Genomic DNA, 15,451 nt, shown 5'->3' on the forward strand with positions numbered 1-15,451 from the left:
TGTGTTAAAGCAGAATGGAAGAATTAATGGTTAAATGTTTCCCATTTATTGCGACATCAATATATCTTGTTAAGCGGAACCATGAGATTAACAACTTGATTTGTTCCTAGGAGAGATCACCGACATGGATTAAATTGATAAATTTACAAGCAGGCTGCATTTAAAACCCACTTGAAAATTATCTTGTGTTATTTTTGTTGAAGGAGTGTTACATGGGAAAAAACTCCTTTGAATGGATCTTTTGCAATGTAATTTAAATGGAATTACAATTTTTACAATTGAGATTTGATCATGTGGAAAACATTTTTTAACGTTTAAGAAATAAACTAAACCATTGAGAGACAAACAGGAGGCCTGAAAATAAAGAGCCTTTTGCTGTGGAGTCACATGGTGTGTCACATGATCCTTCTCAGCCTTTTAGGCCCCTGCTGATAACTGAAAAAAAACCTCCAAAAACCCTTAAGTATATTTACAAACTTCTTCGCCCATGAAGATTTTAAAGTAAAAGTATCACCATGATTTTATTTTACTGTATAGTCAGATACTGAAACATCTTTTATTCTAATCTGTTACTATTTTGAGGCTATGTTCACACTGCGTATGAATCCGTCCGTAGATCGTACGCCGCCGTACATGTGCGGCTGAAACTACAGGTGTGGGAAAAATAGACATGCGGCCGGATGCGTACGAACAGCGAACATACGCCCGTAGTACAATTATGCTTCCCTAGCTTGATTCGAAGCGATCTGAAACAGGTCATTTACTTGGAAATCTTCGCCCAGCCCCGTAAACCACACAGAACCTTTTGGATCGAAAAATCAAGTTCAATTTGGCTGAAATAAGTACTTTGTACGGGACCGCATGGAAATCCAAGGCCGTGAGTTTCAACATTTCCGTCCTCAAACAATGGTCTTGTTCATTTTTCACGGCGCCGTATACGATCCGGCCGTAAGCTCATACGTAGTGTGCATTGTGCAGGCGTATATCGTATACTTTCAAGCGAATGCATCAACCTCAAAACTACGTGCGTATATTCGCTGTTCTCACTACGGACGGAATCATATGCAGTGTGAACATAGCCTGAGACTGTAATTCTTTTTTTTGTACATTGTTACGGGGGCAGCCATCTTGTCTTTGTTTTTAACAGCATTTAGTAACATGCTTTACGGCACACATCATTGACATAGATGACAATAGACAGAACCTGTCTCCTTGAGATAAATGTAAAGCATTACTGAGCATACTCTGTGACCTTTGAAGAGGTCGTTTAAGCTGCTATTGTCTCCTCTATCTGCTGCTGTCACATGTTGCCGTAATGCTGTACATATCACTTTACAGCAGCCTCATCTTATCACCACAGACACAACAGTAAGGGGGGATTTATCAAACTGGTGTAAAGTAGGATTGTCTCAGTTGCCTCTAGCAACCATTCAGATTTCACTTTTCATTCCTCACAGATTCTTTGAAAAATTAAGGTGCAACTAAGACAATTCTACTTTACACCAGTTTGATAAATCTCCCCATAAGTCTCAGTTTAGTTTTAGACCTAATGGTGAGAATGAAAACTGCAAGATTACAAGATTATTTTATAATATAGATATTAAATGGAAAATTAGAAAATAAAATCAGCAAACGTTTTAAAAATATGTTTAACATAAAAACAATGGGAAACATTTATCATTATTGCACCTTGTGCCCATTCTCCCGGGCGTACACCTGCTGTATGCCCCGCTTGCCTAATGGGTGGGCGGTGCAGCAAGGCAGGGAGGAGTTGTGGCTTCCTCCTGACCCTCATTTATCATGATTTATGCCTGCTCGCATGTCTACACCCGCTGGCTGGTTTGCTAAAAAGCGTGCGCCTCTAATTAAATCTGGCTGGGCAAAAGGGGGAAGGGGCCAATTTAAGACCAGGATACTCATCTTAATAAATATCCCCCAATATGTTCATTTATGATGACATATTCTTAGAAAGCTCTCACTAATATTTATCACATTAACCCCCCTTTATTAAATCATGGAGATAAAACATGGTCACTATTATTGGGCATGTGCCTTAACTCATTAATGCACCAGCTTGCAGGTTTGGCATTTTTTGTGATTACTCATTAGAAAGATCATGGTTTGTTCTGAGATCAACTAACAGTGATCATATCCTTTCAATCATTTGGTATGATTCAATCTGAATACATGGAATCAGACCATAAACTCAGCACTTGAGTTCTGACTAAATTTGTTCAATGTTTTACATCATGATAAAAACTTCAACGTAAATGCAGTTAAGGGTTATTACTAGGGATGGTCCGAACCTGGTTCGGACGGGGTTTGTACGAACCCGAACCCTCCGCAATGATTCCCGCTGTCTGCCCGCTCTGTGCAGCGGGCGGATCCAGCGGGAGGAATGCCTGGAAAACTGGGATACAGCCATAGCCATAGGCTGTATCCCAGTTTTCCAGGCGGTCCTCCCTCTGTATCCGCCCGCTGCAAGGAGCGGGCAGACAGCGGGAATCTGATGCCGAGCGTTCGGGTTCAGCCAAACCCGAACCTCGGCGGGTTCGGACCATCCCTAATTATTACCACCTGGATATTAATGGAATGTCCACAGTATATGCCATAAATGTCTGATATGGGTTCCATCACTAGGACATCCCTCCTTCAGCCTGGTTGCAGTCACCTTAGGCTACATTCCCACATTTGTAGGGCTATTTGTAGCTGCAGACCAGCAGCTACAGACAGCCCTATGTAGCTGCCTGCAATGCACAGACCATTCATTGGTTATCTGTGTCACAATTGCTGTCTATACTGAGACTGGGTTTTTGTAGCACAGACCACTGCCTGGTAAAACCTACAGGTGTGTAAAGAGGTCATTCAAATAATCAAGTCTGTAGTCTGTCTGCAATTGGGAGCAGAAATTACATATGTGTAAATGTAGCCTAAGGATGACACAGATAGACAGGCTGTTAAATGCAGTTTTGTTTTTAAACTCAGAAGTTATGTAATTAGCATAGCCTGAAGTGTTATACTCTTAATGCAATTGACATTGCTGTAAATCAGGCTTCAACTAGACTGTGGGACCTAACGATAGAATGAGAAGTCAGAAAAGGGAGCTATTTTATTGGTCATAGATGGTAGATATATATGTTGTGCCTAGATTACATCACAATAATCATTAGAATGGTTTGGTTTCTAATCATATTGATTATTGAAAATACACAAAAAAGCTCAATGCTTAAAAAGCTCACTTGATTGTTCTTACAAAAGATCATTGTAATCATTAGGGGTATTTATAAATGTCACTCATCCAATAAGATACATCTCTATAAACTACATTCACAAAGGCACGAAAAATTATTTTAGGATAATTTCCTAAGCCTAAATCTATATTATGTTTATCTATTGTGTAGCAGCTGGTCAAGGTTTTGATACTGGAGACTAAAGAACTTACAATACATCTTTATATGTAGACAGATTATTCCTGTTAACATTTCCTTTTTGAAAAAGGTATAATGTCATTCTTAATAAAAATGTATCAGCTATAAAACGCTGTGTTCTGGGTACATAAAGAGAGCGTATTAATCACCCAATGTTCTTCTAGCTGTAGGTTAAGAACTTGTAGAAATGTAAATTTTCTTCCAGTTTCTGGCAGAATCATACTGCTGTCAGGTTGCTGCTTCTGCTGCTATCAAACTGCATGAACCTGCCCTCCCTCGCCTCTGTCTGAATCTGTGTTTTCTTGAGATGGGAGTAGGAAGCGGGTCAGATTCTTAACTGATCTTGTCACTACTACTGTAACATTCACTAGTCAGTTTTTTCCTTTGTAACCATATGTCTTGTTAATGAAGCAGCAGTTGTGTTGGGAAAAGGTACTGTATAACATAGAGAATAAAAAAATGAAGAACCGAATGTCAGCATTATATGAAATATATTCATTTTCTTAAATGGTCACAATTATCTTAGGGCATTGAGGCAGTGTTATACTGGGGTCCCCAGGGCCTACCTGTGGAATTGATTCATGCACATTCATTCTGTTACCTTTGCTTAGCTAAGTTCCTTGGGATACTGTTATTTCAACATGTGGTGATTTTAGTTTTGTATTGTGGAATGAATGTATTGTGGTAAGCCTGGGTGAAGAACATACCAGCAAGGCATCTGGCATCACTGTTAGTTCAGAAGGTGGGCACAGGGAGAAATAAGATTTGAAATCTTGATATCTTGGCACTTGCACAGACACACATCAAGTGACGCAAGAAGAGGCCTACTCTAGCTTAGGGGCAGACTCAGACTGCCCACTGAGGGAAACAGGTTGTTTTGTCTGGTAGGCTAGAGTGGGGCACTGCACCTACTGCGGCCAGTCTGAGGCTGGTGTACAAGCAGGACATATGAGAGATATTAAATGGTGAGATTGAATGTTATTGATATTGGATGTTATCTTGTATAAGTTTAGATAAATAAGGTCTGGCCTAGCATATAATCCTCAACTTTTTTTTAGGACTCTTTAAAGTGCACCTTTCATGACATATAAGAAAAAACAAATCCCAGCTAATATATAGTTATATAGCTATCCATGTGAATGCTGTCGGCTCCAGCAGCCCATTTAGTGCCCCATTGTGCTGCTCATGATTCTTCATTTCACTCTGAGACAGTGGGCGGCCTTCTTTATAAATGACATTTGCCTTAGATCAGTTCGTTTACAGGGGTGTGCACGGCTACTGGCCAAGTTGTAAGACTTGTACTATATGACTATGTTCACACAACATATATTTTCGTAAAACCATGGCAGTTGTACAACGATTATTACAAAAATATTTGTTACCTTGCTGTCTATGGGATCCCAGCCAGGCTGTATACACATGGTATACACTCCAACAGGGATCCCTAGCGGTGCCGCGAACAACTGACATTTCATTGAATAGCGGCTGTAGAAAACCCTGTCAGTGCACACTATGGAACTCTGCGGCTGCAAAGATCTTTTCAGAGACTGGCCGTTCTGTGACCTGGCTGGATCACGGAACGGCTGGTTTCATATGTTGTGTGAACATAGCCTATGCTAGTTTTGGAAGTCTTCACAAAGATACAGACTAACCCCTTTGCCTGATTAGTCAAAATTATGATTATTGCCAAAGTTGAAACACAAAGACACATGTTGTTTCATAAGGTTATATATAATACAAACAATAGGAATATAAAACACCCACAGTCAGATATGGAAGATACACTGTTTACTTTGAGAAAATCCATGAAGCATACATTAATAAATGTATAAAGCTATGTTCACATCTTTCCATTTTTTTAATTTTTCAAAATGACTTTATCACATTGACGGCTGTTGTTACATTATTCTAGTTCTGGTGGACTGATTGCTCTTGGGTGTGTCTTTAATTGAAAAGTCCTTTGAATTTAACTGTAAAGACGGTGGCAGGACGGTTAAATAAAGAAAAAAAATGTGTGTGAACAGGTATAATAACAACAAAAAAACAACAAAAATAACATCTGTTGTTTGCAAAAGACATTCACGATTAATTGTCATGATCATTATTTTGCTGTCGTGCAAACAATGTCCGTTACACTGTGTGCATTGGACGTTCTTCATTCTGTTGACTTTAATGCATTTCATTAAGTTCTATTAAATTTGCGATAATAATGGACGTTATTTAAAAAAGAAAAAGCGGATGCCTTTTCTCTTTTTTTTACTTAGTGTGAACATAACCTACAGCACAGTTGTGGTACAAACAATAGGAGTTCTGTGAGTTCTAAGCCACTCTCCACATAATCTAATGTACCCTAGCACATTATAATATGAAATACAGTTTACATTTGTAAAATACATGTTTTAGACTGCTGCAACTAAAGAGGCATATTTACATATCCTGTATTATGATACTTTTCTTAAATACATTGTGTGGAGGCCCTATAAAATCAGACAATTATTAGACAGTGATGCTGGACTTATACCCTGTATAAGACATCGTAATATAAGGCATAGTGGAGGATTTACAGGATAGCTTAAAATAAGGCACCACCCTGAAAATAAGGCATTTCCCATATGTAAAACCCCGCCACCACCCTCCACCACCCTCCACCACCAAGGTTATGTCTGGTTTGTGATGACAACTACTGTACAGTAATCATCACAATAATTGTTCATTTTTTTGTGAATTCTCATGGAGAAATAGGACATCCGATAAAAAAAAGACAAAGCGCATCTTTGGGAGCAAAAATTATTATAAGACACTGTCTTATTTTCGTGGAAACACGATATACAGTACTCCTGTTAAGACCCCTTAATGCTAGATTTCACATGTTATTTATTTTTAAAGCGTTCTTTATTCATAAAAACAAGTTCTTGTGAAGGGAGCTCATACATGGATCTTGAAAATTATTTTATAAACGCCATCTTTCCGATCTGTTATTTACTCCATTTTATTTTTAAGCCCACCTAATAACTGGTATTTGCTGATATAAATCTACTGCTCAGTAGCGAATGGGTTTTGAGTATATTGATATAAACAACAAATGGCTTAAACTTAAAACCCTGCAGTCTTATTCTTTAATCTAACTTGGCCTAATAGAGACTCAAGAACTTATCCTGTGGCTTACTTTATACCAAACAATTTTAGATGACAGTTTATAGATTACATATCCTTCCAATACATGTGTAAGATTTCTTTGTATTGATTTTTATGTTTGAGATATGGTACAAATGTTATATAGAAACTTTAATGGACTGTGGAGAAGATTTACTCTCTTTGCAGTGGTAAACCACGAGGCCTTCTGTTAGTGTAGAAAATCTACATGTATAAATAAGACAAATTCTATATTTATGTATATGACATGGAATACCATTGAACTAATAAGTAATATTTTAGTTTAAACAAAACAGGCGAAATACATTTTATCTCAGACCTCTGTATTGTAGAATTTGTAGATTATGCATATATCTGGTTAGCATACACTAATAGGTCACAACATTAAAACTTGATCAAGTAAATAACATTTATTATGTCATGCCAATGACACATTTCAAGGGTCGGGTATTCTAGACAGCAAGTGACCAGTTAGCTCTTTAAGTTGATGTACTACAAATAGGAAAAGTAGGCAAGCATAGGGTCAGAGTGTGTTGGTTAAACTCTTGGGCATAAGCATCTAAAAAATATCAGGTCTTGAGAGGTTTTCCTTGTAATCAGTACTCACCAAAGTGGTCTAAGGGAATGCAACTATGAATTGGCGATTTGGTTGTGAGTGCCCAAGGATCATTGATATAGTTGGGGAGCCCATCTAGGTTGTCTGCTACAATCCCAAAGAAGTCCTACTGCAGCACTAAACTAACTTTTACAAGTACATCTGCTAACTTTCTGGAGCTTAATAACATTGGCACCTTCAGAGGTCTTGTGAAGTCCATGCATCCTTAGAGTCAGATCAGATCACATTATGTCAGCATGCTTTTAAAAAACCTAGTTGAACATGCCGGATATACAGTTGTACTAATGCACACAACTTTTCATCAAAGCATTTTAATCTGAAAAATGGTCTCAAGTGACCATAAGTAGTAGATCTAGAAATATAAGTCCAATATCAACTACATGATGAGGATAAATGGTAACTAGAGATCAGAGAACCTCCAATATGCTTGACTTTTTCCAAACCCAAACACTCTGCATTTGATTTCCAGTGGCTAAAGAAGTTGGATACATCCCTAGGAAGTCCTGGAAATCATGGTTGCAGCCTATGATTCCAGGCGCCTCAGGGCTGCATTGAATTTCAGCCACTGATGATCAAATTCAGAGTGTTTGGGTTCAAGCATGGTCGAGATTCACTCATATGTAATGGTCACTGTAGAGAAATGTGCTCCTTACAAGGTTTTGGTGGGGGGTGCCATGGACAGACTATGTCATGGCTGTATTGTTTCCATGTAGAAGTTTCCATTGCATAACTATTCAGAGCTACTTTTTTTTTTAATTATTATTATTATTATTATTATTATTATTTTAGCCAGGATGCATTAGAGGACATTTACTGATGGCTACTTACCTTTATGTGTATTTCTACAGACAAATAGACAACTTGAAGTAGAATGCCAGTCAAATATGAAAGATTGATCTCTCACTGTATACCTTAATGAGCCCCTGACTTATCTCCATGGTGTAATTTTCCCACACAAAGTAATGTATTAGCCATGTGTTGGTTACCTTTCCCTACAGATGTCACACAGTCACAGAGACAACTAAGCTCTACCCAATGTAGGAAAAATGTTGGAAAACATGCATCATGTGATCTAACTAAACATTTATAATATTGAAGATTGAGTACCATTGTTAAAAATTGACTATTTCTCTGTAGAATCTTTAATACGGTAAGATTATGTAATAACAGGACTTTTTCTTTAAGGAGCTCATTGACAACAGCATACAGCAGTTCATATCTCTGCTTCCTTGACTTTAGTTAGTATAAGTTGAGAAGCAGAGGAAGGATTGAGGCTGGTTTTACTTAGACCTGAACTTTCAGATTGGACTAAAGGTATACCTGGCACTTAAAAAACTTTTGCCTTGTTTGGTTGGGGTTTAAGTGTTTAGACCCCACTGATGACTGAGACGAGGGGACAGCACATGACTGAGCACTGATTCATCCCACCCTGTGGGCATGGCATGATATATTTTCCATAGAAGTCCATCTTGGGTGGACGGACAGAGCTGGGAGAAAACAGCGTGCACGTCTAACTATATCTAGTGGTGGTCTCTACACTGAGATCCTGACAGATCAAAACTTTTGACATGTCTCTATGATATTTTTTAGGTGCTAGCGCTTCCATTTAAGTAGTCATAACTGAAAAGCTATGAATGTTTTATTTCAAATACTCTTGAGACCGTATTGCATAATAGTAGTGATAATTATATATTAATTTGTGAATGTTTTGAGTCTTTGAAGTGTGATTTAGGCTATGTTCACATCTAGCATATATGCTGGGGCTTTCACACAAGGAAATCTACAGAGAAAATCATCTGTGTGTAACCAGTGAGTGTCCCTGCAAACAATCTGCACCCAAAGCTATGGATTTTATTTTGGGGATTTCATTGCAGACTTTATACGTGATTGAAAGAAGAATAGAGTGAACATTAAAACATGCGTATCACTCTGCATGTTTTCCTTGCAGATTTTCTTTCATGCAGTTTGCAGAGTATATGCTACTTTGGAACATACCCTTAACCTTGGTCTTTCTACAAGTATGTCTTATTTGCATTGACAATTGTTGTTGCGTTTTTTTATTTCACTGCTTTATTTTTGTACCATCGGGTACAAAATTACATTGATAATGCTGTGTAAATGAATACTCATAGAATAACCTGAAGCTTCACATGATCTGGCATCACGTATAAATACTTAGTAGATGTTGTATCATTAATTACTAATGGCTTCGTTTTATACTTTCCTACAGCTGTGTTATCCGCAGACTAAGCTACATCTAAGGTATCATGAGTACACCACTGGGCACCATCACAAGGCATTGCCCTTCCTGAGCAGCGATGCTGTTTGTATTAATTAGAGTGGCTTCTGCCACTGACCACACAAATAAACTGTTTTGTTTGATTGCTAATTTGTTGGATTTGTACAGCAAATCCTTTTAATTCCCTGCAACAGTGAGAGAGAAAGGGAGCGTGAGCAAGAACGAGCTAGCTGAGAGGAATCCTTCCATATTTACTCTCAGTAGACTATTAAGCAACACAGGCTATTAATTTGGCTTTTGAGTCTTCACTAAAGCCCATAAAGGCGCACAGTTGTCAAATGGAGTTCATTTTAATTTCCTTTCAATCACAGTAAATTATTCAGGTGATAAATCAGCTGGGGCAGCTCCTGGCTGTAATAGAAACCCTAATTCCTGGCTAATTATCCAGCCCTCTGCTGCCAACAGATCAATACACTACAAAATAGAAAGGGCTGTAGGTCTGGAGCTAGATAGACAAAGACAGAAAGACAGCTGGGAAAATTGTGTCATCAACATGACCTTTCACGAAGTTCAAAGGTCAACAGAGGTTAAACAGCACAGATTTTTTTAAGGAATGTGCCCACATTAAGATGCTTGCTTGCGGAGGGTGATTTCTGCAGAGTATCATCCTCTACCAGCGTTTTCATGGGCTCAAAATGCTGTGTCATTTGTTCGTCATACATGTGTCTAACTGGGTTGTCTTTTGGGAGTAAGTTTTTTCTTACATAGATCAGAGTTGTTCATTCATCATGTCAGCTCTGCCATTGACTTGCCCTTCCAGAGAGGTAACAGGATTTGTACCATGTGGCACATGCTGCATCTGTACTGATACAAGAATTTCGTGGCTAATTATTTTAGTTCCCACTTAGGATGTGGAAATAATTGTGACTATTACACCCATAGGTTTGTAAAGTACACTATATACTTGACTATTCTATTTTATTTTGTATCTCTTTATAAAGATATGGGTTTGTTATATTTGCAATTAATACCAATATTTTCACTTTTCTCTAATTCAGAAATTAAAGGCGTTTTCTGGACAGAACAATTTCTTAAGCAAATCTGTATTGACACCATCCCCAAACCTCCATTCAGTCGTTTTTCTTGATGCATGTCTTGTCCCGGGCTGGCATTGTCTCCTGGTATTCAGGTAAAAATCTTCTTATATTCTGGTGATACTGTGTCAAAGAGGCAGAGTCTAGAACATCTGTGCCCTAGGCTTGTAGCACCTCTCTTGTTTTTCCAAGCCTTTCTTCTTTGTCGACACATTGTTAAGCTGGATATTTATCTTCACAAAGTCCTAGGGCACAAATGCCCTAGTCTCGCCTCATTGACACTGCACTGCTGGAATATAGTATGTTTTTTTACCTGACTACCAAGAGACAAGGCAAGCCCAGGACCAGGCATGCATTAAAGAAAGCTACTGAATGGCACAAGATATTTGGGGGTAATGTTGGGCTGATACAGATTTGCTTTAAATACCTCTGGGTGCAGTTAAAATAACAAAGAAGGGATACTCACCTGCTCCATTTCCTGTCACTGCCATTTTGATAGTACTTTCTCCTCGTTGCTGTACACGTCTTCCTGGTTCCTCAGATTTATTTTCCTGAAGGAAATTCCCATTTGGCAGGTCCCTATGCTGAGTGGGCATTTCTTGCACAAATAAAAGCACAGCAGTGGCAAAGGTGAGTATCCTATCTCTTCTATTTTCATTGCTCCCAGAGGCAGTTAAGACTCTCTCTGCCTGCAAAACCCCTACAACATATGATCAGTGTAAGGCTATGTTCACGAAACGTCAAAAATATAGAAAAGGCGTCCGAATTTGATATTTAAAAAAACCTCGCGATTTAACTGACTGCAATGGCAATGCATTGAAGTCAATGGGAGAACGTACGACCAATGCACACAATGTATTGAATAATGGACGTTTTTACCGCGGGCGTCAAAGTAATTAACATGATCCTTATTTTCGGACGTCTTTTGCAAACCGCGGACGTTTTTTATTATTTGCTCACACAGTTTTTCTTTTTCCACCGTTCTTTCTCTGTTTTTACTATTAAATTCAATGGACTTTTCAATTTACACACACCCAAAGTCCAATTAGTAACACAAACTAGAATAATGTGCAAACACTAGTCATTGCACTAAGGGGAGGCCAGGCTGTTAAATGACGTCTGTTATTTTAGACTCAAACTAACGGACGTTAGTATTTGGTATATTGTAGCTGAACCCTGAGTCCTACTGTAATAATGAAAGCGATTTGCAGCCTGTTCCCTTGGACTTTATATTATGGACCAGATGTAATGCTGTTCCATAATAACAATCATATATGTAAAAGTGTAAAATAAACTGTAAATAACTGTAAAACAAACAGCACATGACTGTAAAAAAGCTATACAACAACAAATTAATCTCTGATACATTATACTGTAGTATACTGGCTCATATTTTGTGACAATAGATACTGTATATAAACAAAATAAGGAGAAGCTCAGAATTCCATTAGACCAATATGTAACTCCCTACATAGTATGGAAATACACAAATGTGTCATGTAAAAGAAGACTCGTGCTTTGACACCTAATTTGTAATCCCAGATCTTTCTCCATGTCATCAGGGGGAATGTTTCAGCAGTTAATGTGCTGTAGACCCTCTAATGGCTTTCAAATGGTATTGACAGTAGGTCAAATGAATCGGTGCAGAATGTGACCTGCAAAGTAGTTCCAGGGCGCTCTAGTGATCTAGTCTTAAACGACACACAACTGAAGTATGTCCAATAGATATGCTAACAAATTGCTGAAAGCTGATACTGCTGTATGTAAAATGCTCCTCAGACAGAAACATTCCCCCAGTAATGTATGTATATTGTTTAGCTGAAGGGATTATTTGATTTGTTAAGCTTTATTTAGACTAGCATCACATTTCAATAGACACAGTAGATGAAATATTAATAGATTGTGGTTTAGGCCCTTTGGTTTGCAATTCTGTGCATACTAAGGCAAATTAAAGGGCTGGGAAGCTACTGTAAACAATTAGATATTTTGTATCTGAAAAGATAGGAGTAAGGCTATTGAGAAGAGTGGAGATGGAATATTGACTTGCCTCCTGCCGCTTTTTTTAACTATAAAGAAAAGAAGAATGGATAAATCTATAGCAAAACTAACAGGCCTGCTGACTTGCCTAATGAACTGCAGACTCAACGCGGGACCTGTTAATTTTTAGTGAAAGTCCTCATTCACTTTACACATTTCAAGGCATAAGTATTGATTTCTAATTAGGTTTTTTAATTTTTTTTTTAAAGCATATCAAATGATCAAAATATGATACTGTAATATGGCTGTCATATTCTACAACATGTATGCATAGAGTTAGAAGCTTTTTACCTTTGATAAAAAATACACAGACACATTCAAAACTTTATACAAGATACTTCATATGGTTTGAAAATATATAGAATAATTTCCATTCTTTTATTTTGTTATTTCTCATAAATGTTTAAAATGTGAATAATATCATTTACAACTCTTCTGTGCAGACAATTAACTTTAGACTCCATTGGAAAAGCTGTACCTGGACCAAGTGCCTTGCGTAACACATCACACTATAAACGATATACAATGATAGTATAATTAGACTAATATACTGCAGAAATTGATTTTAATATATTATTTATTCATATAGAGTAGCACAGAGAGTAGCACATTCTGTAGCACTGTACTGATCTTGGCGCCACTGACATCAGTCCATGCCCCCAGTCAGACCTATAATCCAAAGTTTATACTAACCTATTTACATATGTATTTGGAGTGTGGGATTAAAATACCTTGCAGAAACCCATGTAAACACAGAGAATATACAAATTCCATGCAGATGTTGCCCTTGGTTGGATTTCCACCTCACTAATGTAAAGCAGCAGTGCTATATATATTATCATGGTTGCAATTGCAAACTTTGCATCTCAGATCACTCTGCTACTTAAAGTGTCACTGCCATTATAACTTCTTTGTTAGTTATCATGCTTTAAAACAAAGCTATACATACTTGTATCCAGGTCCAGTCTCATGAAGGCAGCTTTTTAGTCTTGTGCTGGTTGAGAAAAAAAAACACATGAAGTCCTGGTCATGGACACTCTCAGAGAGAAGGCAGACATGTGATTGATGAACAGATTGAGCCTTGACACTTTGTATTGGCTGTGACTATATATGTTTAGTTTCTTTTTTCAAACAGCACAAGGCTAAATAGCTGCCTTTAGGAGACTAGACCTGGATTTCTGGTAAGTATAGCTTTGTTTTACAGCATGATAACAACAAAAAAATAATGAATGTATATTGCAGACTTGCTTTATATCACACCTACTGTTGATTTAAATTTTGAAAGTTATAACAACAGTTAATTTGGGCACAACCAGTAGTTGTCACCTTAAGGCTCTGTTCAGACATAGTATTTTGCTCATTCTTTTGGCCAGTCTTCAAACAAAACCAGGAGTGGGTTGAAAACACAGAAACTGTGCAAATCTTTCCATTATAATTTTTCCCTGTCAGTTCCACTCCTAGTTTTGGTTGAAAAAAGACTGATGGAAATACTATGTGTGAACCTAGCCTAAACTTTTATATGTTTTGCTGTAACAAGCAGTGGCATACATTTAAGTAATATAATAAAGTAAGTCAAAGAAATTTTCCCCATAATAGGGCATATGGACAGAGGTTGTCGTGTCGACTTGGTCACACTTGGTTTACCAACATCCGTTGGATAGCAACGGATGCTGTTAAACTGCTGGCCGCCGGGATGCTTTCAGGACTTTCCTGCAGCCGATACCTCTTTTTCGGCTGCAGGAACATTCTCTTTTTAACATTGACTTGCGGGCACCGTCGGGTGTGCCCGCAAATCAATTAACCATTCACTTCAATGTAATGTGCTGTCGCCTGCGTGAACACCTATTATTTCCATATGCAGTTCGGTGGACAGCATCCGGAAATAATAGACAGGTACATTATTTTAATGCCTATTCTAAAAAACAGACATTAGCATAACGATGTGTGAACACAGCAGGTGGCATTGCATTGACTTCAATGCAATGCCGCCCCTGCAGTAAAGAACAGACGCTGATTCCATAGAAATCCGCCTCCATTCTTTACTGAAAAAGGACGATGTGTGAACAAAGCCAATAGGAGAAAATAGTTGAGTATGCCAGTTTGCCATTTTAACAAGTTTCTGTGTTACTAAAGTAAATTTGATTAAAGAGGGAAGCCATAAAGCAGGGAACTAGTGTATAATGCATAAATATTGTATAAACCAATTTCCCTATCCTGAAGGAATACTGTCAAATTGACCCAATCACCCATTAGTCATAAATGTCAAAAACATATTCAATTAAATATGTTTTTTTTTTTACATAACAAATTTATATGGCTGGTACCATTTCATTGTGATGGTTTATTTCTTATAAAATTTAGTGGTGGATAATAGTCTTTATGACTGGCAGAAGCACTATATAGTCTTTGCTTCAATAAAGAAATATAATTTTTTTTATGTCCCTTTGCTGTTATTGAGTAAGTCTACATATATAACATTTATAGTAATATACATAAATCACTGATTGTGAATATGTTTTTTCTCTAAACTGTCAATATCATACAATATTATATCTAGTTGGGTAAGTGTTTTTAGTATTGTTTAGTATAAATCTGCATGCATGCCTCAAGATCAGTCACTTTGTTTAGAAAGTGTAAATGTATTCTTAAGTAATAAAACACAAACAGTTGCAGTCTAGACTTTCCTAAAAGAAAAGAAAAACACGATCAGAACACGATCACAATGGGGTGATCTGGTTCTGATCATTACCTTATGGTTTCAGCAGGTCCGTTGGCTCCCACGTTTGGAACAGGTTGAGTTTTCTGGCGGTTCGACAGCTCAGTGGCGCGATTTTCGACTTGCTCTTCATCATGAGCCCAACAGCCGAACCTCGGTAAGTCCACA

General features: G+C 37.7%; 1 protein-coding gene across 3 annotated transcripts in view; it reads left to right on the forward strand.

The window, feature by feature from the left end:
• PAX5 (paired box 5) overlaps positions 1 to 15,451 on the forward strand; it is a 155,149-nt gene that overhangs the window by 54,982 nt on the left and 84,716 nt on the right. Inside the window, exon 5 of one of the 3 annotated variants that reach the window (XM_069964369.1) lies at positions 15,330 to 15,440. The exons of 1 other annotated variant lie outside the window; for it this stretch is intronic. In XM_069964369.1, the coding sequence (XP_069820470.1) occupies positions 15,330 to 15,440 (111 nt within the window). The remainder of the gene's footprint in view (positions 1 to 15,329; positions 15,441 to 15,451) is intronic. One more of the 3 variants, XM_069964370.1, reaches the window with a different exon arrangement.

This window comes from Dendropsophus ebraccatus, chromosome 3 (assembly GCF_027789765.1).
Source record: "Dendropsophus ebraccatus isolate aDenEbr1 chromosome 3, aDenEbr1.pat, whole genome shotgun sequence".
NCBI lineage: Eukaryota > Metazoa > Chordata > Amphibia > Anura > Hylidae > Dendropsophus > Dendropsophus ebraccatus.